Source organism: Cherax quadricarinatus, chromosome 83 (assembly GCF_038502225.1).
Source record: "Cherax quadricarinatus isolate ZL_2023a chromosome 83, ASM3850222v1, whole genome shotgun sequence".
Taxonomy (NCBI): Eukaryota; Metazoa; Arthropoda; class Malacostraca; order Decapoda; family Parastacidae; genus Cherax; species Cherax quadricarinatus.
The window spans coordinates 19,890,398-19,915,262 of NC_091374.1; the positions used below are offsets into that span (position 1 = coordinate 19,890,398).

A 24,865-nucleotide genomic window follows, 5' to 3' on the forward strand; every position below is an offset into this window, starting at 1 on the left:
GAGAGAGATTTGTTAGATGTTAAGCAAGTGTTTAGGAAGTTTTCAACTAAGTGAGAGAGTAATTGTGGCAGGTAACATGAATGCTAAAGTGAGACTACGACTGTAGGGTACCAGGTGTAAATGATAATAGGGGCCATAAATTGAACTTTTTATAGAAAGAGGTTTGGTAAGAGGCAATACATATTTTAAAAAAAAGAGGATAAATAAATGTATGAGATATGATATAGCGCATAATAAAAGTAGTTTGTTAGACTATGAATTGGTAGATAAAAGACTGATGGGCAGACTTCAGGATGTACATGTTTACAGAGGGGACACAGATAGATCAGATGAATTTTTAGTAGTAGCTACAGGAAGAGTAAATGAGATATAAGAATGACATAAACGAGTAAGAGAAAGTTAAATTTTATAATCTATAGGAGGAGGTAGTTAGGGTAAGACATAAGTAATTATTGGTAAAAAGATGGGCTAACAAGATTATAAGTAATGAGAAGGTTGAAGAAGTATGGAGTGGATTTAAGAATGCAGTGTTAGAGTGTGCAGGAAAATGTGTGGATTTAGGAGGGTGGGTGCGGGAGGGAAGAGAAGTGATTCGTGGAATGATGAGGTAAGGAGAATGGAACGAGAAAAAAAGTTAGCACATTAGAGGCTTTTACAAAGAAGGAATGATATAAGAAGGAAGAAGTATATGGAAGAAAAGAGAGTGATATCAACCAGTTTTGCTGAGAATAAGAAAAAGTTTTGGAGTGAGATTAACTGGTTGAGAAAGCCGAGGGAACGAATGGATTGGACAATTAAAACTAGAAGAGGAAAATCTGAAGTATCGGGAAGATGAATATTTTAAAGAACTGTTAAATGTTGATGAAGATAGGGAAGCTGTGATTTCACGCATTCGCCATTTAATGAGTGAGGAAGAGCCAGATGTGAGTGTAGGGGAGATGAAAGAGACAGCAGGGAGAATGGAAGAGGGTAAAGTAGCTGGAATTAATGGGATCAATACAAAAAAAATTAAAAGCAGGTGGGGATTATAGTTTTGAAGTCATTAGTGTCTTTATTCAATAAATATATGAAAGAGAGTAACTAAGGATTGGCAGAGACCACGCATAGTTTCTTCGTATACAGGAAAAGAAGACAAAAGAGAGAGTAAGAATTATAGGAAAATAAACCTATTGAGTATATCAGGTAAGGTGTATAGTACAGTTATTTTTTAAAGAATTAAGGGTAAGATGGAGAGCAAGATTGAGATGAACAAGGAGGCTTTAGGAAGAGGAGGGAGTGTGTAGACCAAGTGTTTACGTAGAAACACACAAGTGTAAAGTATTTATGTATGAGTAGGAAAATTTTTGCTTCATTTTTGAATAATAATAATAACAATAATAATAATAATAATAATAATAATAATAATAATAATAATATAATATCTTTATTTGCTACAGGTACATGTACAAGGTATACAGACCATAGCTGACATCAATGACATACTACTATATAGAAAGCCACTTGTTATGCTGAGCATTTCGGGCAAATTAGGTCAGTTTTGTCCCAGAATGCGACCCACACCTGTCCACTAACACCCAGGATGCGACCCACACCAGTGCCCATTTTAGTGATGGGTGAACATGGACAACCGGTGTAAGGAAACACGCCCAATATTTCTGCCGGGAATCGAACCCGGACCCTCGCCGTGTGAAGCGAGAGCTTTAGCCACCAGGCCACGGGCCACCTATGGAAAAATAGCATATGATAGGGTGGATAAGGGAGTAATGTGGTAGATGTTACATGTATATGGAATAGATGGTAGGTTAATAAAAAGCAGTTGAGAAACTTTATGAGGATAGTGAGGCCTATGTTAGGGTGTGTAGGCCTTAGATAAGCATGTGTAATGTCACCATGGTTGTTTAATATATTTATAGACGGGACTGTAAGAGAAATGAATGCTCGGGTGTTGGTAAAAGGTACATGACTGGAAAATGTAGAATCTAGTGCAATGTGGGAGTTGTCACAGTTGCTTTTTGCCGATGACGCTGTGCTTTTGAGAGATTCTGGAGAAGGTGCAAAAGTTGTTGGACGAGTTTGGGAGGTTATGGAAAAGAAGGAAACTAAAAGTGAATAAGGTGACGAGGGTAACAAAATGACTGGTAATGAAACATTGGATATCAAGCTGGAGGGAGGGAGTATGGAGGAAGTAAATGTGTTCAGATATTTGGGAGTGGACTTGTCGGCAGATGGGGGGGCGGGGTGAGGTGAATGATGCGTTGAGGCATTTGTGGAGACAAAGGGTAATGTATGAGGGTATAGCTATACCAACATTCTTATATGGGTGTGAAACATGGGTGGTGAATGTTGCAACAAGGAGAAGGCTGGAGGCAGTGGAGATGTAATGTCTAAGGGCAATATGTGGTGTGAAAATTATGCAGAGAATTCATAGCTTGAATATTAGGACAAGGTGCAGGATTACTGAAAAGTATTATCCAGAGGGCTGAAGAGGGATTGTTGAGGTGGTTTGGTCACTTAGAGAGAATGGAACAAAATAGGCTGACTTGGAGCATATATAAATCTGCAATGGGGGAAAGGCGGAGTAAGGGTCGCCCTAGGAAAGGATGGAGAGAGGGAGAGAATAAAGGTTTTGTTTGCGAGGGGTTTAGATATCCAGCAAGCATATGTGAGCGTGTTAGACAGGAGTGGAGGTAAGTGGTTTTTATGACTTGATGTGAGCAGTATATAGTAAAGGATTCAGGGAAACCGGTTAGCAAGACGTGAGTTCTGGAGGTGGAAGTAACGTGCTTGCACTCTGAACGAAGGGTGGAGATATTTGCAGTTCTGAACTGTAGTACTGGCGTGCCTCTAGGAAAATAGTGATGGAGTGAGTAATGGTGAAAGTATTTTTTTTTTTCGAGTCACCCTGCCTCGGTGGGAGAAGGCCAGTGTGTTAAAAAAATCATATCACAGTATACAAAAAAAAAATCAAGAATTATATAGAGAAACTTGGGAAACCTCAAACTTTCTAGACTGTAATTCAGAACTATGGGATTACATACATAAGTGTAAGTTGATGACCAACTGATCTTCCAGTGTAACTGTACGTGAAGCCATGCAACACATACCTGCCACTCCATCAGCTGGAAACGTTGCCTTCACTACAGTTGGCTTCTCAATAACCGGTTTTGGTTCTGCTGCTGGAACAGGAGTCGATTCTGGTTTCGTAACGACGGGTGGTTCTGGCTTACGATCGAGTACTGGTTCAGGCTCAGGTGCACGAGCTGGAACATCCTTGGGTTTGGGAACCGGCTGCTCAGGAGCCTTGCCTTTGCTGTATTCCTTGTGGGTCTGCCATGGCTGGGCCCACTTTGGATCTCGCTCGACATTATCAGGCACAGTTGGGAAAATGAGTTTGATGAATTTGTCAAAAATACCTCCTAAAGGAGCCACTGCAACTTTCTTGACTTCAGGCTCCTTCACCTCACTCTTTTTGGAGAATTCTGTATGAGTCTGCCACGGCTGAGCCCACTTAGGGTCACGCTTAGTCTCTTCAGGAGGAGCGGTGAAAATGAGCTTAACGAAAGAGTCCATAATACCGCCAGATGTATCAACACGTACCTTCTTTTCTTTCTGTTCTTCAGCTGGGACGGTCTTCTTGGAGTGTTCTGGGTGTGTCTGCCACGGCTGGGCCCACTTCGGGTCACGCTTAGTCTCTTCAGGAGGAACGGTAAAAATCATTTTGACAAAGGAGTCAAATATTCCTCCAGTGGAAGGAACAACTTTCTTCTTCTGCTCTGGCTCCTCCGTCTTCACACTTTTCGTGGAGAACTCTGGATGGGTTTGCCATGGCTGTGACCACTTGGGATTCCGCTCCTTCGGGGTTTCAACGGCACCAAAGATTATATCAACAAACTTATTGAAAATCCCTCCCCCTGAAGCTTCCACTTTCTTTACAGGTTGTGGCTCGGGCTTCGGTTCCTTCTGGTGTTCCTTGTGTGTTTGCCACGGCTGTGACCACTTAGCATCACGCTTCTTCGGGGTTTCAACACCACCAAAGATTATATCAACAAACTTATTGAAAATCCCTCCCCCTGAAGCTTCCACTTTCTTTACAGGCTGTGGTTCGGGCTTCCTTTCCTTCTGGTGTTCCTTATGAGTCTGCCACGGCTGTGACCACTTAGCATCCCGCTCCTTCGGGGTTTCAACACCACCAAAGATTATATCAACAAACTTATTGAAAATCCCTCCCCCTGGAGCTTCCACTTTCTTCACAGGCTGTGGCTCGGGCTTTGGTTCCTTCTTGTGCTCCTTGTGTGTCTGCCACGGCTGTGACCATTTAGCATCACGCTCTCCAACTTCGGGACGCAGACCAAAGATAGCGTTAACGATCCTGTCAATTATACCAACGACTTGTAATCCGTCGTCGGCTTTCTTCTCGGTCTTTGGTTTCGGTTCCTGTGCAACAGGCTTTGGTGGTACAGCCGGTGGTGCAGCGGGCTTTGGTGGTGCAGCCGGTGGTGCAGCGGGCTTTGGTGGTGCAGCCGGTGGTACAGCAGCTGAAGAGAAACAAAAACTGATATAAGCGGCTTTCATTGTGGTAAAATATTCGAAAAAAAATTTCTCTCGACGCAAAATTCTTTGAAAAGAATCCAAACAGCAAACTACCTAAATTCCATCACGTTTAATAACTTAGATCAAACATGAGGATACTTATTCATAACAAAAAAGAAAATAATAATAATTAATACATTATAATTTCATAAAAATTGAGAAATATGAATTAGAAAACTTACAAATTGAAGAATGAGACACTTGTGCATATTTGAGAATTATTATTACAAAAAAATGAGTCAGCAGCCAGTGGCTTCCTCAGTCCAATACAGAGAAGTTCTTCTCTGTACTGAGCAGAGGGAGCCACTGACTGGCGAAACATTTCCACGGTAATGACACCACAAGTGTCTCATTCTTTATTAAAAGTAAATAGAGATTAAATAACAACGGGATTCTAGCTGTACGTCCATTAACGAGTGAGATAAGTGACGGAGGTTTAAGGAGGAGAGTGTCAGGGCAGTGCCAGGCCAGGAACGAGTTAAATCAGTCTCTTACTGTCCACTGCATCAGTCGTGTCCAAGTCCTTTACACTCTCTTTATCCAGCTCACTAGCAGTACTGTCCAGCTCACCAGCAGTGCTGTCCAGCTCACCAGCAGCGCTGTCCAGCTCACCAGCAGTGCTGTCCAGCTCACCAGCAGCGCTGTCCAGCTCACCAGCAGTGCTGTCCAGCTCACTAGCAGTGCTGTCCAGCTCACCAGCAGTGCTGTCCAGCTCACCAGCAGTGCTGTCCAGCTCACTAGCAGTGCTGTAAAACTCACCAGCAGTGCTGTCCAGCTCACCAGCAGTGCTGTCCAGCTCACCAGCAGTGCTGTCCAGCTCACCAGCAGTACTGTCCAGCTCAACAGCAGTGCTGTCCAGCTCACTAGCAGTGCTGTAAAACTCACCAGCAGTGCTGTCCAGCTCACCATCAGTGCTGTCCAGCTCACCAGCAGTGCTGTCCAGCTCACCAGCAGTGCTGTCCAGCTCACCAGCAGTGCTGTCCAGCTCACTAGCAGTGCTGTAAAGCTCACCAGCAGTGCTGTCCAGCTCACCAGCAGTGCTGTCCAGCTCACTAGCAGTGCTGTAAAGCTCACCAGCAGTGCTGTCCAGCTCACCAGCAGTGCTGTCCAGCTCACCAGCAGTGCTGTAAAGCTCACCAGCAGTGCTGTCCAGCTCACCAGCAGTGCTGTCCAGCACACTAGCAGTGCTGTAAAGCTCACAAGCAGTGCTGTCCAGCTCACTAGCAGTGCTGTAAAACTCACCAGCAGAGCTGTCCAGCTCACCAGCAGTGCTGTCCAGCTCACTAGCAGTGCTGTAAAGTTCACGAGCAGTGCTGTTCAGCTCACCAGCAGTGCTGTCCAGCTCACTAGCAGTGCTGTAAAGCTCACCAGCAGTGCTGTCCAGCTCACCAGCAGTGCTACACAACTCACCAGCAGTGCTGTCCAGCTCACCAGCAGTGCTGTGCAGCTCACCAGCAGTGCTGTCCAGCTCACCAGCAGTGCTGTGCAGCTCACTAGCAGTGCTGTCCAGCTCACCAGCAGTGCTGTCCAGCTCACTAGCAGTGCTGTAAAACTCACCAGCAGTGCTGTCCAGATCACCAACAGTGCTGTCCAGCTCACCAGCAGTGCTGTCCAGCTCGCCAGCAGTGCTGTCCAGCTCACCAGCAGTGCTGTCCAGCTCACTAGCATTGCTGTAAAGCTCACCAGCAGTGCTGTCCAGCTCACCAGCAGTGCTGTCCAGCTCACGAGCAGTGCTGTCCAGCTCACTAGCAGTACTGTAAAGCTCACCAGCAGTGCTACCCAGCTCACAAGCAGTGCTGTCCAGCTCACCAGCAGTGCTGTCCAGCTCACTAGCAGTGCTGTAAAGCTCACCAGCAGTGCTGTCCAGCTCACCAGCAGTGCTGTCCAGCTCACCAGCAGTGCTGTCCAGCTCACCAGCAGTGCTGTCCAGCTCACCAGCAGTGCTGTCCAGCTCACTACCAGCGCTGTAAAACTCTCCAGCAGTGCTGTCCAGCTCACCAGCAGTGCTGTAAAGCTCACCAGCAGTGCTGTCCAGCTCACCAGCAGTGCTGTCCAGCTCACTAGCAGTGCTGTAAAGCTCACCAGCAGTGCTGTCCAGCACACTAGCAGTGCTGTAAAACTCACCAGCAGAGCTGTCCAGCTCACCAGCAGTGCTGTCCAGCTCACCAGCAGTGCTGTCCAGCTCACCAGCAGTGCTGTCCAGCTCACCAGCAGTGCTGTCCAGCACACTAGCAGTGCTGTAAAACTCACCAGCAGAGCTGTCCAGCTCACCAGCAGTGCTGTCCAGCTCACCAGCAGTGCTGTACAACTCACCAGCAGTGCTGTCCAGCTCACCAGCAGTGCTGTGCAGCTCACCAGCAGTGCTGTCCAGCTCACCAGCAGTGCTGTGCAGCTCACCAGCAGTGCTGTCCAGCTCACCAGAAGTGCTGTCCAGCTCACCATCAGTGTTGCCCAGCTCACCAGCAGTGCTGTCCAGCTCACCATCAGTGTTGCCCAGCTCACCAGCAGTGCTGTCCAGCTCACCAGAAGTGCTGTCCAGCTCACTAGCAGTGCTGTCCAGCTCACTAGCAGTGCCGTCCAGCTCACTAGCAGTGCTGTCCAGCTCACCAGCAGTTCTGTCCAGCTCACTAGCAGTGCTGTCCAGCTCACTAGCAGTGCTGTTCAGCTCACTAGCAGTGCTGTCCAGCTCACTAGCAGTGCTGTTCAGCTCACTAGCAGTGCTTTCCAGCTCACTAGCAGTGCTGTTCAGCTCACTAGCAGTGCTGACCAGCTAACCAGCAGTGCTGTCCAGCTCACTAGCAGTGCTGTCCAGCTCACCAGCAGTGCTGTCCAGCTCACCAGCAGTACTGTCCAGCTCACCAGCAGTTGTGTCCAGCTCACCAGCAGTGCTGTCCAGCTCACTAGCAGTGCTGTCCAGCTCATCAGCTGTGCTGTCCAGCTCACCAGCAGTTCTGTCCAGCTCACCAGTAGTGCTGTCCAGCTCACTACAGTGCTTTCCAGCTCACTAGCGGTGCTGTCCAGCTCTCTAGTAGTGCTGTCCAGCTCAACGGCAGTGCTGTCCAGCTCACCGGCAGTGCTGTCCAGCTCACCGGCAGTGCTGTCCAGCTCATTAACAGTGCTGTCCAGCTCACTAGCAGAGCTGTCCAGCTCACTAGCAGTGCTGTCCAGCTCACTAGCAGTGCTGTCCAGCTCACTAGCAGTGCTGTCCAGCTCACCAGCAGTGCTGTCCAACTCACTAGCGGTGCTGTCCAGCTCACTAGCAGTGCTGTCCAGCTAACCAGCAGTGCTGTCCAGCTCACCAGCAGTGCTGTCCAGCTCACTAGCAGTGCTGTTCAGCTCACTAGCAGTGCTGTCCAGCTCACCAGCAGTGCTGTCCAGCTCACTAGCAGTGAGGTCCAGCTCACTAGCAGTGCTGTCCAGCTCACTAGCAGTGCTCTCCAGCTCACCAGCAGTGCTGTCCAGCTCACTAGCAGTGCTGTCCAGCTCAATAGCAGTGCTGTCCAGCTCACTAGCAGTGCTGTCCAGCTCACTAGCAGTGCTATCCAGCTCACCAGCAGTGCTGTCCAGCTCACCAGCAGTGCTGTCCAGCTCACCAGCAGTGCTGTCCAGCTCACTAGCAGTGCTGTCCAGCTCACTAGCAGTGCTGTCCAGCTCACCAGCAGTGCTGTCCAGCTCACCAGCAGTGCTGTCCAGCTCACCAGCAGTGCTGTCCAGCTCACCAGCAGTGCTGTCCAGCTCACTAGCAGTGCTGTCCAGCTCACTAGCAGTGCTGTCCAGCTCACTAGCAGTGCTGCCCAGCTCACTAGCAGTGCTGTCCAGCTCACTAGCAGTGCTGTCCAGCTCACTAGTAGTGCTTTTCAGCTCACCAGCAGTGCTGTCCAGCTCACCAGCAGTGAGGTTCAGCTTGATTGTCTTCTTCGTAATGAGGTTCAACATGATTGTCTTCCTTGTAGTGAGGTTCAACTTGATTGTCTTCCTTGTAATGAGGTTCAACTTCATTGTTTTCCTCGTAGTGAGGTTCAACTTGATTGTCTTCCTCGTAATGAGGTTCATCATGATTGCCTTCCTCGTAGTGAGGTTCAACTTGAGTGTCTTCCTCGTAGTGAGGTTCAACTTGATTGTCTTCCTCGTAATGAAGTTCAACATGATTGTCTTACTCGTAGTGAGGTTCAACTTGATTGTCTTCCTCGTAATGAGGTTCAACATGATTGTCTTACTCGTAGTGAGGTTCAACTTGATTGTCTTCCTCGTAGTGAGGTTCAACTTGATTGTCTTCCTCGTAATGAGGTTCAACTTGATTGTCTTCCTCGTAATGAGGTTCAACTTGATTGTCTTCCTCGTAATGAGGTTCAACTTGATTGTCTTCCTCGTAATGAGGGTGAACATGATTGTCTTACTCGTAGTGAGGTTCAACTTGATTGTCTTCCTCGTAATGAGGTTCAACATGATTGTCTTACTCGTAGTGAGGTTCAACTTGATTGTCTTCCTCGTAATGAGGTTAAACATGATTGTCTTCCTCGTGGTGAGGTTCAACTTGATTGTCTTCCTCGTAATGAGGTTCAACATGATTGTCTTCCTCGTGGTGAGGTTCAACTTGATTGTCTTCCTCGTAATGAGGTTCAACTTGATTGTCTTCCTCGTAATGAGGTTCAACTTGATTGTCTTCCTCGTAATGAGGTTCAACTTGATTGTCTTCCTCGTAATGAGGGTGAACATGATTGTCTTACTCGTAGTGAGGTTCAACTTGATTGTCTTCCTCGTAATGAGGTTCAACATGATTGCCTTCCTCGTAGTGAGGTTCAACTTGATTGTCTTCCTCGTAATGAGGTTCAACTTGATTGTCTTCCCCGTAATGAGGGTCAACATGATTGTCTTCCACGTAGTGAGGTTCAACTTGATTGTCTTCCTCGTAATGAGGTTCAACATGATTGTCTTACTCGTAGTGAGGTTCAACTTGATTGTCTTCCTCGTAATGAGGTTCAACACGATTGCCTTCCTCGTAATGAGGTTCAACTTGATTGTCTTCCTCGTGGTGAGGTTCAACTTGATTGTCTTCCTCGTAATGAGGGTCAACATGATTGTCTTCCACGTAGTGAGGTTCAACTTGATTGTCTTCCTCGTAATGAGGTTCAACTTGATTGTCTTCCTCGTGGTGAGGTTCAACTTGATTGTCTTCCTCGTGGTGAGGTTCAACTTGATTGTCTTCCTCATGGTGAGGTTCAACTTGATTGTCTTCCTCGTGGTGAGGTTCAACTTGATTGTCTTCCTCGTGATGAGGTTCAACTAGATTGTCTTCCTCGTGGTGAGGTTACACTTGATTGTCTTCCACGTAGTGAGGTTCAACTTGATTCTCTTCCTCGTAATGAGGTTCAACTTGATTGTCTTCCTCGTAATGAGGATCAACTTGATTGTCTTCTTCGTGGTGAGGTTCAACTCGATTGTCTTCCTCGTAATGAGGTTCAACTTGATTGTCTTCCACGTAGTGAGGTTCAACATGATTGTCTTCCACGTAGTGAGGTTCAACTTGATTGTCTTCCTCGTAATGAGGTTCAACTAGATTGTCTTCCTCGTGGTGAGGTTCAACTTGATTGTCTTCCACGTAGTGAGGTTCAACTTGATTGTCTTCCTCGTAATGAGGTTCAACATGATTGTCTTCCTCGTAGTGATGTTCAACTTGATTGTCTTCCTCGTAGTGAGGTTCAACATGATTGTCTTCCTCGTGATGAGGTTCAACTAGATTGTCTTCCTCGTGGTGAGGTTCAACTTGATTGTCTTCCACGTAGTGAGGTTCAACTTGATTGTCTTCCTCGTAATGAGGTTCAACATGATTGTCTTCTTCGTAGTGAGGTTCAACTTGATTGTCTTCCTCGTGGTGAGGTTCAACTTGATTGTCTTTCTCGTAATGAGGTTCAACATGATTGTCTTCCTCGTAGTGAGGTTCAACTTGATTGTCTTCCTCGTAATGAGGTTCAACATGATTGTCTTCCTCGTAGTGATGTTCAACTTGATTGTCTTTCTCGTAGTGAGGTTCAACATGATTGTCTTCCTCGTGGTGAGGTTCAACTAGATTGTCTTCCTCGTAGTGAGGTTCAACATGATTGCCTTCCTCGTGGTGAGGTTCAACTAGATTGTCTTCCTCGTAGTGAGGTTCAACATGATTGTCTTCCTCGTGATGAGGTTCAACTAGATTGTCTTCCTCGTGGTGAGGTTCAATTAGATTGTCTTCCTCGTGGTGAGGTTCAACTAGATTGTCTTCCTCGTGATGAGGTTCAACTAGATTGTCTTCCTCGTGGTGAGGTTCAATTAGATTGTCTTCCTCGTGGTGAGGTTCAACTAGATTGTCTTCCTCGTGATGAGGTTCAACTAGATTGTCTTCCTCGTAGTGAGGTTCAACATGATTGTCTTCCTCGTGGTGAGGTTCAACTAGATTGTCTTCCTCGTAGTGAGGTTCAACATGATTGCCTTCCTCGTGGTGAGGTTCAACTAGATTGTCTTCCTCGTAGTGAGGTTCAACATGATTGTCTTCCTCGTGATGAGGTTCAACTAGATTGTCTTCCTCGTGGTGAGGTTCAATTAGATTGTCTTCCTCGTGGTGAGGTTCAACTAGATTGTCTTCCTCGTGATGAGGTTCAACTAGATTGTCTTCCTCGTAGTGAGGTTCAACATGATTGTCTTCCTCGTGATGAGGTTCAACTAGATTGTCTTCCTCGTGGTGAGGTTCAATTAGATTGTCTTCCTCGTGGTGAGGTTCAACTAGATTGTCTTCCTCGTGATGAGGTTCAACTAGATTGTCTTCCTCGTAGTGAGGTTCAACATGATTGTCTTCCTTGTAGTCAACTTCAGTTGTCTTGGGTTCACTGATGCTCTGAACTTCCTGCATCATCACAGTGTCCTCCTTAACACCTTCTTGGCCACCATCTTTTTCCTTAGTTTCCTTCAGGACTTCTTTCTCTATAATATCTTCTTTATGACTGTCGACTTTCTTCTGGTCTTTATCTACAACTTTCTTCTGGTCTTTATCTACAACTTTCTTCTGGCCTTTATCTACAACTTTCTTCTGGTCTTTATCTACAACTTTCTTCTGGCCTTTATCTACAACTTTCTTCTGGTCTTTATCTACAACTTTCTTCTGGTCTTTATCTACAACTTTCTTCTGGCCTTTATCTACAACTTTCTTCTGGCCTTTATCTACAACTTTCTTCTGGTCTTTATCTACAACTTTCTTCTGGCCTTTATCTACAACTTTCTTCTGGCCTTTATCTACAACTTTCTTCTGGTCTTTATCTACAACTTTCTTCTGGTCTTTATCTACAACTTTCTTCTGGCCTTTATCTACAACTTTCTTCTGGCCTTTATCTACAACTTTCTTCTGGCCTTTATCTACAACTTTCTTCTGGTCTTTATCTACAACTTTCTTCTGGTCTTTATCTACAACTTTCTTCTGGTCTTTATCTACAACTTTCTTCTGGCCTTTATCTACAACTTTCTTCTGGCCTTTATCTACAACTTTCTTCTGGCCTTTATCTACAACTTTCTTCTGGCCTTTATCTACAACTTTCTTCTGGTCTTTATCTACAACTTTCTTCTGGTCTTTATCTACAACTTTCTTCTGGTCTTTATCTACAACTTTCTTCTGGTCTTTATCTACAACTTTCTTCTGGTCTTTATCTACAACTTTCTTCTGGCCTTTATCATCAACTTTCTTCTGGCCTTTATCTACAACTTTCTTCTGGTCTTTATCATCAACTTTCTTCTGGTCTTTATCTACAACTTTCTTCTGGCCTTTATCATCAACTTTCTTCTGGCCTTTATCTACAACTTTCTTCTGGCCTTTATCTACAACTTTCTTCTGGCCTTTATCATCAACTTTCTTCTGGTCTTTATCTACAACTTTCTTCTGGCCTTTATCTACAACTTTCTTCTGGCCTTTATCATCAACTTTCTTCTGGTCTTTATCTACAACTTTCTTCTGGCCTTTATCATCAACTTTCTTCTGGCCTTTATCTACAACTTTCTTCTGGCCTTTATCTACAACTTTCTTCTGGCCTTTATCATCAACTTTCTTCTGGTCTTTATCTACAACTTTCTTCTGGCCTTTATCTACAACTTTCTTCTGGCCTTTATCATCAACTTTCTTCTGGTCTTTATCTACAACTTTCTTCTGGCCTTTATCATCAACTTTCTTCTGGTTTTTATCTACAACTTTCTTCTGGCCTTTATCTACAACTTTCTTCTGGCCTTTATCATCAACTTTCTTCTGGTCTTTATCTACAACTTTCTTCTGGCCTTTATCATCAACTTTCTTCTGGCCTTTATCTACAACTTTCTTCTGGTCTTTATCTACAACTTTCTTCTGGTCTTTATCTACAACTTTCTTCTGGTCTTTATCTACAACTTTCTTCTGGCCTTTATCATCAACTTTCTTCTGGCCTTTATCTACAACTTTCTTCTGGCCTTTATCTACAACTTTCTTCTGGCCTTTATCTACAACTTTCTTCTGGCCTTTATCTACAACTTTCTTCTGGTCTTTATCTACAACTTTCTTCTGGCCTTTATCTACAACTTTCTTCTGGCCTTTATCATCAACTTTCTTCTGGTCTTTATCTACAACTTTCTTCTGGTCTTTATCATCAACTTTCTTCTGGTCTTTATCTACAACTTTCTTCTGGTCTTTATCTACAACTTTCTTCTGGTCTTTATCTACAACTTTCTTCTGGTCTTTATCTACAACTTTCTTCTGGCCTTTATCTACAACTTTCTTCTGGCCTTTATCTACAACTTTCTTCTGGTCTTTATCTACAACTTTCTTCTGGTCTTTATCATCAACTTTCTTCTGGCCTTTATCTACAACTTTCTTCTGGTCTTTATCTACAACTTTCTTCTGGCCTTTATCATCAACTTTCTTCTGGTCTTTATCTACAACTTTCTTCTGGCCTTTATCCACAACTTTCTTCTGGTCTTTATCTACAACTTTCTTCTGGCCTTTATCTACAACTTTCTTCTGGTCTTTATCTACAACTTTCTTCTGGTCTTTATCTACAACTTTCTTCTGGTCTTTATCTACAACTTTCTTCTGGCCTTTATCATCAACTTTCTTCTGGCCTTTATCTACAACTTTCTTCTGGCCTTTATCTACAACTTTCTTCTGGTCTTTATCTACAACTTTCTTCTGGCCTTTATCATCAACTTTCTTCTGGCCTTTATCTACAACTTTCTTCTGGCCTTTATCTACAACTTTCTTCTGGTCTTTATCTACAACTTTCTTCTGGCCTTTATCATCAACTTTCTTTACGTGTTCATCATCAACAACTTTCTTAAGGTCATCTTTCTCAACAGTTTCTAAGTCATCATCTTCACCCTCATCATCTCTCTGCAGATTTTTCTCCTGGTCATTTTCTGGCACAATTTTCATGTGTCTACATTCCTTATTTTTCCTTTGGTTATTTTCCTTCCAGTTTTTTCCCTTTATCATCGATGTTCTCCGTCTACGTCTATTTGGTGACATCTTTCCCGTCACTTGTTTTAAGATATTTTTCTTGGTCTTTTTTATCAGAATCCTCCTGGTCTATGTTCTCTCTGACGTCTTGGTTCTTGACGTCTCTGTGTTGTTGATGTATGACGTCTGTATGTTCTCTGACGTCTTGGTTCTTGACGTCTCTGTGTTGTTGATGTCTAACGTCTGTATGTTCTCTGACGTCTAGATTCTTGATATCTCTGTGTTGTTGATGTCTAACGTCTGTATGTTCTCTGACGTCTTGATTCTTGATATCTCTGTGTTGTTGATGTCTAACGTCTATATGTTCTCTGACGTCTTGATTCTTGACGTCTCTGTGTTGTTGATGTATGACGTCTGTATGTTCTCTGACGTCTTGGTTCTTGACGTCTCTGTGTTGTTGATGTATGACGTGTGTAAGTTCTCTGACGTCTTGGCTCTTCATATCTCTGTGTTGTTGATGTCTGCCGTGTGTAAGTTCTCTGACGTCTTGGTTCTTGACATCTCTGTGTTGTTGATGTCTGACGTCTTGGTTCATGACGTCTCTGTGTTGATGTCTGACGTCAGTATGTTCTTTGACGTCTCGGTTCTTGACGTCTCTGCTTCGTTGATGTCTGACGTCTGCATGTTCTCTGACGTCTTGGTTCTTGACGTCTCTGTGTCATTGATGTCTGACGTCTATATGTTCTCTGACTTCTAGGTTCTTGAAGTCTTTGTGTTGTTCATGTCTGACGTCTGTATGTTCTCTGACGTCTAGGTTCTGGACGTCTCTGTGTCATTGATGTCTGACGTCTGTATGTTCTCTGACGTCTTGGATCTTGATGTCTCTGTGTTGTTCATGTCTGACGTCTGTATGTTCTCTGACGTCTAGGTTCTTGACGTCTCTGCTTCGTTGATGTCTGACGTCTGCATGTTCTCTGACGTCTTGGTTCTTGACGTCTCTGTGTCATTGATGTCTGACGTCTGCATGTTCTCTGACGTCTTGGTTCTTGACGTCTCTGTGTCGTTGATGTCTGACGTCTGAATGTTCTCTGACGTCTTGGTTCTTGACGTTTCTGTGTTGTTCATGTATGACGTCGGTATGTTCTCTGACGTCTAGGTTCTGGACGTCTCTTTGTCGTTCATGTCTGATGTCTGTATGTTCTCTGACGTTTAGGTTCTTGACCTCTCTGCGTCGTTCATGTCTGACGTCTGTATGTTCTCTGACGTCTAGGTTCTTGACGTCTCTGCCTCCTTCATGTCTGACGTCTGTATGTTCTCTGACGTCTAGGTTCTTGACGTCTCTGCCTCCTTCATGTCTGACGTCTGCATGTTCTCTGACGTCTAGGTTCTGGACGTCTCTTTGTCGTTCATGTCTGATGTCTGTATGTTCTCTGACGTCTAGGTTCTTGACCTCTCTGCGTCGTTCATGTCTGACGTCTGTATGTTCTGTGACGTCTAGGTTCTTGACGTCTCTGCCTCCTTCATGTCTGACGTCTGCATGTTCTCTGACGTCTAGGTTCTGGACGTCTCTTTGTCGTTCATGTCTGACGTCCGTATGTTCTCTGACGTCTAGGTTCTTGACGTCTCTGCCTCCTTCATGTCTGACGTCTGCATGTTCTCTGACGTCTAGGTTCTTGACGTCTCTGCCTCCTTCATGTCTGACGTCTGCATGTTCTCTGACGTCTAGGTTCTGGACGTCTCTTTGTCGTTCATGTCTGATGTCTGTATGTTCTCTGACGTCTAGGTTCTTGACGTCTCTGCCTCCTTCATGTCTGACGTCTGTATGTTCTCTGATGTCTAGGTTCTTGACGTCTCTGCCTCCTTCATGTCTGACGTCTGCATGTTCTCTGACGTCTAGGTTCTTGACGTCTCTGCCTCCTTCATGTCTGACGTCTGTATGTTCTCTGACGTCTTGGTTCTTGACGTCTCTGCCTTCTCCATGTCTGACGTCTGTATGTTCTCTGACGTCTTGGTTCTTGACGTCTCTGCCTTCTCCATGTCTGACGTCTGTATGTTCTCTGACGTCTAGGTTCTTGACGTCTCTGCCTCCTTCATGTCTGACGTCTGTATGTTCTCTGACGTCTTGGTTCTTGACGTCTCTGCCTTCTCCATGTCTGACGTCTGTATGTTCTCTGACGTCTTGGTTCTTGACGTCTCTGCCTTCTCCATGTCTGACGTCTGTATGTTCTCTGACGTCTTGGTTCTTGACGTCTCTGCCTCCTTCATGTCTGACGTCTGTATGTTCTCTGACGTCTTGGTTCTTGACGTCTCTGCCTTCTCCATGTCTGACGTCTGTATGTTCTCTGACGTCTTGGTTCTTGACGTCTCTGCCTCCTTCATGTCTGACGTCTGTATGTTCTCTGACGTCTTGGTTCTTGACGTCTCTGCCTTCTCCATGTCTGACGTCTGTATGTTCTCTGACGTCTTGGTTCTTGACGTCTCTGCCTCCTTCATGTCTGACGTCTGTATGTTCTCTGACGTCTTGGTTCTTGACGTCTCTGCCTCCTTCATGTCTGACGTCTGTATGTTCTCTGACGTCTTGGTTCTTGACGTCTCTGCCTTCTCCTTCATCTTCATCACTCCTCCCTGAAAATCTCACCCCCGACCTTACTTACTTTGTCATTTCTCAGACTAACTCTCGTATTTTCCATTCCTTTACAGTTAATATTCTTCAACTTCTTTTCCACTTGTTTTCTCTTTACGTCGTCGTCAACTGATGACAAGACGGAAACAAAATAAGTCACAATGAAATATTCACATGTATCTCCCACTGACAAGAAGGTATATCTTCCACTGACAGGAAGGTATATCTTCCACTGACAGGAAGGTATATCTTCCACTGACAGGAAGGTATATCTTCCACTGACAGGAAGGTATATCTTCCACTGACAGGAAGGTGTATCTTCCACTGACAGGAAGGTATATCTTCCACTGACAGGAAGGTATATCTTCCACTGACAGGAAGGTATACCTTCCACTGACAGGAAGGTATATCTTCCACTGACAGGAAGGTATATCTTCCACTGACAGGAAGGTATATCTTCAATAACAGGAAGGTATATCTTCCACTGACAGGAAGATGTATCTTCCATTGACAGGAAAGTATATCTTTCAATTACAGGAAAGTATATCTTCCACTGACAGGAAGGTGTATCTATCATTGACTGGAAGGTATATCTTCCACTGACAGGAAGGTATATCTTCCACTGACAGGAAGGTATATCTTCCATTGAGAGTGAGGAATATCTTCCACTGACAGGAAGGTATATCTTCCATTGACAGGAAGGTATATTTTCCACTGACAGGAAGGTATATCTTCCACTGACAGTAAGGTATATCTTCCACTGACAGGAAGGTATATCTTCCAATGACAGGAAGGTATATCTTCCAATGACAGGAAGGTATATCTTCCACTTACAGGAAGGTATATCTTCCATTGACAGGAAGGTATATCTTCCAATGACAGGAAGGTATATCTTGCACTGACAGGAAGGTATATCTTCTACTTACAGGAAGGTATATCTTCCAATGACAGGAAGGTATATCTTGCACTGACAGGAAGATATATCTTCCACTGACAGGAAGGTATATCTTCCATTGACAGTAAGGTATATCTTCCACTGACAGTAAGGTATATCTTCCACTGACAGGAAGGTATATCTTCCATTGACAGGAAAGTATATCTTCCACTGAGAGGAAGGCATGTCTTCCACTGACAGGAAGGTATATCTTCCATTGACAGTAAGGTATATCTTCGACTGACAGGAAGGTATATCTTCCACTGACAGGAAGGTATATCTTCCACTGACAGGAAGGTATATCTTCCATTGACAGGAAAGTATATCTTCCACGGAGAGGAAGGCATGTCTTCCACTGACAGGAAGGTATATCTTCCATTGACAGTAAGGTATATCTTCGACTGACAGGAAGGTATATCTTCCACTGACAGGAAGGCATATCTTCCACTGACAGGAAGGTATATCTTCCATTGACAGGAAGGTATATCTTCGACTGACAGGAAGGTATATCTTCCACTGACAGGAAGGTATATCTTCCACTGACAGGAAGGCATATCTTCCACTGACAGGAAGGTATATCTTCCATTGACAGTAAGGTATATCTTCGACTGACAGGAAGGTATATCTTCCACTGACAGGAAGGTATATCTTCCATTGACAGGAAGGTATATCTTCCACTTACAGGAAGGTATATCTTCCAATGACAGGAAGGTATATCTTGCACTTACAGGAAGGTATATCTTCCACGGACAGGAAGGTATATCTTCCATTGACAGTAAGGTATATCTTGCACTGACAGGAAGGTATATCTTCCATTGGCAGGAAGGTATATCTTCCAATGAGAGGAAGGTATATCTTCCATGTGACAGTAAGGTACATCTTCCACTGACAGTAAGGTATGTCCTCAACTGACAGTAAGGTATATCTTCCACTGAGAGTAAGGTATATCTTCCACTGACAGTAAAGTATGTCCTCCACTGACAGTAAGGTATATCTTCCATTGACAGGAAAGTATATCTTCCAATTACAGGAAGGTATAACAACTTCCACTGACAGGAAGGTACGTCTTCCATTGACTGGAAGGTATATCTTCCAGTGAGAGGAAGGTATATCTTCCATTGACAGTAAGGTATATCTTGCACTGACAGGAAGGTATATCTTCCATTGACAGTAAGGTATATCTTCCACTGAGAGGAAGGTATATCTTCCATTGACAGTAAGGCATATCTTCCTCTGACAATAAGGTATATCTTCCATTGACAGTAAGGTATATCTTCCACTGACAGGAAGGTATATCTTCCAGTGACAGGAAGGCATATCTTCCACTGACAGGAAGTTATATCTTCCACTGAGAGGAAGATATATCTTCCATTGACAGGAAGGTATATCTTCCACAGACAAGAAGGTATATCTTCCACTGGCAGGAAGGTATACCTTCCAATGACAGGAAAGAATATCTTCCACTTACAGGAAGGTATATCTTCCACTGACAGTAAGGTATATCTTCCACTGACAGGAAGGTATATCTTCCTGTGACAGGAAGGTATATCTTCCATTGACAGCAGGTATATCTTCCAATAACAGGAAGGTATGTCTTAAACTGACAGTAAGGTATATGTTCCACTGACAGGAAGGTATATCTTCCATTGACAGTAAGGTATATCTTCAACTGACAGGATGGTATATCTTCCACTGACTGGAAGGTATGTCTTCCACTGACAGTAAGGTATATCTTCCATTGACAGGAAGGTGTATCTTCCAATGACAGTAAGGTATATCTTCCATTGACAGTAAGGTATATCTTCCACTGACAGGAAGGTGTATCTTCCACTGACAGTAAGGTATATCTTCCATTGACAGTAAGGTATATCTTCCACTGACAGGAAGGTGTATCTTCCAATGACAGAAAGGTATGTCTTCCACTGAGAGGAAAGTATATCTTCCACTGTCAAAAAAGTATATCTTCCACTGACAGGAAGGTATATCTTCCACTGACAGGAAGGTATATATTCCACCGACACTAAGAGTACATCTTTCACTGTCAGGAAGGTATATATTCCACTGTCAGGAAGGTATATATTCCACTGTCATGATGTTGAATATTCCACTGGCAGGAAGGTATATCTTAAATTGACAGGAAGTTTTATTTTCCACTGTCAGGAAGGTATATCTTCCACAGAAAGGAAGGTATATTTTCTATTGACAGGAAAGTATATCTTCCACTGTCAGAAAGGTATATCTTCCACTGACATGAAGGTATATCTTCCACTGACAGTAAGGAATATATCCCACTGACAGGAAGGTATATCTTCCTCTGACATGAAGGTATACCTTCCACTGATAAGAAGGCATATCTTCCACTGACAGGAAGGCATATCTTCCACTGACAGGAAGGAATATCTTCCACTGACAGGAAGGCATATCTTCCACTGACAGTAAGGTATATCTTCCACTGACAGTAAGGTATGTCTTCCACTGACAGTAAGGTATATCTTCCAATTAGAGGGAGGAATATCTTCCACTGTCAGAAAGGTATATCTTCCACTGACTGAAAGGTATTTCTTCCACTGACAGTAAGGTATATTTTCCACTGTCAGTAAGGTATATCTTCCCTTAACAGGAAGGTATATTTTCCACTGAGAGGAAAGTATATATTCCACTGACAGTATGGTATATTTGCCACTTTCTGTAAGGTATATCTCCCACTGACAGTATGGTATATCTTCCATTGACAGAAAAGTATTTCTTCCACTGACAGGAAGGTATATCCTCTACTGACAGGAAGGTATATCTTCCACTGACAGGAATGTATATCTTCCACTGACAGTAAAGTATCTTCCTCTGACAGTGAGGTATATCTTTCACTGACAGAACGTTATGTCTCCCACTGACAGTAAGCTGTTTCTTCCACTAACAGTAAGATAAGTCCTCCACTGACAGTATGGTATATCTTCCACTGTCCAGAAGGTATATCTTCCATTGTCAGTTAGGTATATCTTCCACTGACAGGAAGGTATATCTTCCACTGTCAGTAAGGTATATCTTCCACTGTCAGGAAGATATATCAAACACTGACAGGAAGGTATATCTTCTATTGACAAAAAGGTATATCTTCCACTGGCAGGAAGGTATATCTTCCACTGACAGGAATGTATATCTTCCACTGTCAGGAAGTTGTATCTCCCACTGACAGGAAGGTATATCTTACACTGGCAGGAAGGTATGTCTTAAACTGACAGGAAGGTTTATAGTCCACTGTCAGAAAGGTATATCTTCCACTGTTAGTAAGGTATATCTTCCACTGACAGGAGGGTATATCTTCCAAAGACAGGAAGGTTTATCTTCCACTGAACGGAAGGTATATCTTCTATTGACAGGAAAGTATATCTTCCACTGACAGGAAGGTATATCTTCCCCTGAAGGAAGGTATATCTTTCACTGTCAAAACGGTATATCTTCCACTGACAGTAAGGAAAATCTTCTACTGACAGTAAGAAATATCTTCCACTGACAGTAAGGAAAATCTTCTACTGACAGTAAGAAATATCTTCCACTGACAGTAAGGTATATCTTCCACTGACAGCAAGGTATATCTTCCACTGACAGTAAGGTATATCTTCCACTGTGAAGAAGGTATATCTTCCCCTTGCAGTAAGGTATATCTTCCACTGAGAAGAAGGTATATCTTCCACTGATACTAAGAAATATCTTCCACTGACCATAAGGACAGTAAGGTATGTCTTCCACTTACAAGAAGGTATAACTTTCACTGATAGTAAGGAATGTCTCCCACCGAAAAAAAGGAATATCTTCCACTGACAGGAATGTATATCTTCCACTGACAGGAAGGTATATATTCCACTGACACGAAGGTATATTTTCCACTGACAGGAAGGTATATCTTCCACTGAGAGGAATGTATATTTTTCAATGACACCAAGAAATATCTTCCACTGGCAGTAAACTATATCTTCCACTGACACAAAGGCATATCTTCCACTGACAGTAAAGTATATCTTCCACTGAGAGGAAGGTAAATCTTCCACTGATAATAAGGTATATCTTCCTCTGCCTGGAAGTTATATCTTCCACTGACAGGAAGGTATATCTTCCACTGACAGGAAAGTATGTCTTCCACTGACAGACAGGTATACGTTCCACACACAGGGAGGTATATCTTCCACTGTTAGGAAGGTATATCTTCCACTCACAGGAGGGTATATCTTCCACAGACAGGAAGGTCTGTCTTCCATTGTCAGGAAGGGATATCTTCCCTGACAGGAAGGTATATCTTTCTCTGACAGGAAGGTATGTCTTCCACTGACAGGAAGGTATATCTTAAACTGAAGGAAGGTATATCTTCCACTGTCAGAACGGAATAAATCTCACTGACAGTAAGGAATATCTTCTACTGACAGTAAGAAATATCTTCCACTGACAGTAAGGTATATCTTCCATTGACAGTAAGGTATATCTTCCACTGACAGTAAGGTATGTCTTCCACTGTCACGAAGGTATGTCTTCCACTGGCAGTAAGGTATATCTTCCACTGAGAAGAAGGTATATCTTCCACTGATACTAAGAAATATCTTCCACTGACCATATGGAATATTTCCCACTGAAACTAAGGAATATCTTCCACTGACAGGAAGGTACATCTTCCACTGACAGGAAGGTACATCTTCCACTGACAGGAAGGTACATCTTCCACTGACAGGAAGGTATGTTTTCCAATGAGAGGAAGGTTTATCTTCCACTGTCAGTAAGGTATATCTTCCACTGAAAGGAAGGTATATCTTCTATACACTGACAGGAAGGTATATATTCCACTGACAGTAATGTATATCTTCCACTGCCAGAAAGGTATATCTTTCACTGACAGAAAGGAATATCTTCCACTGACAGTAAGGAATATCTTCCACTGACAGTAAGGTACATCTTCCACTGACAGTAATGTAAATCTTCCACTTACAGTAAGGTATATCTTCCACTGTCAGAAAGGTATATCTTTCACTAACAGAAAGGAATATCTTCCACTCACAGTAAGGAATATCTTCCACTGACAGTAAGGTATATCTTCGACTGACAGTAAGGTATATCTTCCACTGGCAGTAAGGTATATCTTCGACTGATACTAAGAAATATCTTCCACTGACGATAAGGAATATTTCCCACTGAAAGTAATTAATATCTTCCATTAACAGGAATGTATATCTTCCACTGACAGGACAGTATATCTTCCACTGACAGGAACATATATCTTCCACTGACAGAAAGGTATGTTTTCTACTGACAGGAAGGTTTGTCTTCCACTGTCAGGAAGGTATATCTTCCACTGAAAGGAAGGTATATCTTCTATAGACAGGAATGAATATCTTTCACTGACAGGAAGGTATATCTTCCACTGACAGGAAGGAATATCTTCCACTGACAGGAAGATATATCTTCCACTAACAGTAAGGTATATCTTCCATTGACAGTAAGGTATATCTTCCACTAACAGGACGGTATATCTTCCACTGACAGGAAGGTACATCTTCCACTGACAGGAAGGTATATTTTCCACTGACAGGAAGGTTTATCTTCCACTGTCAGTAAGGTATATCTTCCACTGACAGTAAGGTATATCTTCTAACTGACAGTAAGCTATGTCCTCCACTGACAGTAAGTATATCTTCCACTGACAGGAATGTATATCTTCCACTGACAGGAAGGTATATCTTCCACTGACAGGAAGGTACATCTTCCACTGACAGGAAGGTATATCTTCCACTGTCAGTAAGGTATATCTTCCACTGACAGTAAGGTATATCTTCTTACTGACAGTAACGTATGTCCTCCACTGACAGTAAGTATATCTTCCACTGACAACAAGGTATATCTTCCACTGTCAGTAAGGTATATCTTCCGCTGACAGTAAGATATGTCCTCCACTGACAGTAAGGTATATCTTCCATTGACAGGAAAGTTTATCTTCCTCTTACAGGAAGGTATATCTTCCACTGACAGTAAGGTATATCTTCCACTGACAGTAAGGTATATCTTCCACTGTCAGAAAGGTATATCTTTCACTAACAGAAAGGAATATCTTCCACTGACAGTAAGGAATATCTTCCACTGACAGTAAAGTATATCTTCCACTGGCAGTAAGGTATACCTTCCACTGACAGGAACATATATCTTAAACTGACAGGAAGGTATGTTTTCTACTGACAGGAAGGTTTGTCTTCCACTGATAGGAAGGTATATCTTCCATTGACAGTAAGGTATATCTTCTTACTGACAGTAAGGTATGTCCTCCACTGACAGTAAGTATATCTTCCACTGACAGCAAGGTATATCTTCCACTGACAGTAAGGTATATCTTCCGCTGACTGTAAGGTATGTCCTCCACTGACAGTAAGGTATATCTTCCATTGACAGGAAAGTATATCTTCCAATTACAGGAAGGTATATCTTCAACTGCAAGGAAGGTATATCTTCCATTGACTGGATGGTATATTTTCCACTGACAGGAAGGTATATCTTCCACTGGCAGGAAGGTATATCTTCCATTGACAGTAAGGTAAATCTTCCACTGACAGGAAGGTATATCTTCCACTGACAGGAAGGTATATCTTCCACTTTCAGTAAGGTATATCTTCCAAGGACAGCATGGTGTATCTTCCACTGACAGGAAGGTATATCTTCCACTGAGAGGAAGGAATTTCTCCCACTGACAGGAAGGTATATCTTCCACTGGCAGGAATGTATATCTTCCACTGACAGTAAAGTAAATCTTCCTCTCACAGAGAGGTATATCTTTCACTGACAGGACGTTATATCTTTCACTGACAGTAAGGTAAGTCCTCCACTGACAGTGAGGTATATCTTCCACTCTCCGGAAGGTATATCTTCCATTGTCAGTTAGGTATATCTAACACTGACAAGAAGGCATATTTTCCGCTGAGAGGAAGGTATATCTTCCACTGTCAGTAAGGTATATCTTCCACTGTCAGGAAGGTATATCTAACCCTGACACGAAGATACACCTTCCACTGACAAAAAGGTATATCTTCCACTGACAGCAAGGTATATCTTCCACTGATGGGAAGGTTTATCTTCCACTGTCAGGGAGGTATATCTTCCACTGACAGGAAGGTATATCTTCCACTGACAGGAAGGTATATCTTCCACTGACAGGTAGGTATATCTTGCACTGGCAGGAAGGTATATCTTTCACTGACAGAAAGGAATATCTTCCACTGACAGTAAGGAATATCTTCCACTGATAGTAAGGAAT

The 24,865-nt window shown here is 43.4% G+C and overlaps 1 protein-coding gene across 6 annotated transcripts in view; it reads right to left on the bottom strand.

The window, feature by feature from the left end:
* The window catches only part of LOC128702237 (uncharacterized), a 497,274-nt gene that overhangs the window by 160,758 nt on the left and 311,651 nt on the right, over window positions 1-24,865 (bottom strand). For all 6 annotated transcript variants that reach the window (XM_070102897.1, XM_070102896.1, XM_070102893.1 and 3 more), the window contains one exon: window positions 3,105-4,535. In XM_070102897.1, the coding sequence (XP_069958998.1) occupies window positions 3,105-4,535 (1,431 nt within the window). The remainder of the gene's footprint in view (window positions 1-3,104; window positions 4,536-24,865) is intronic.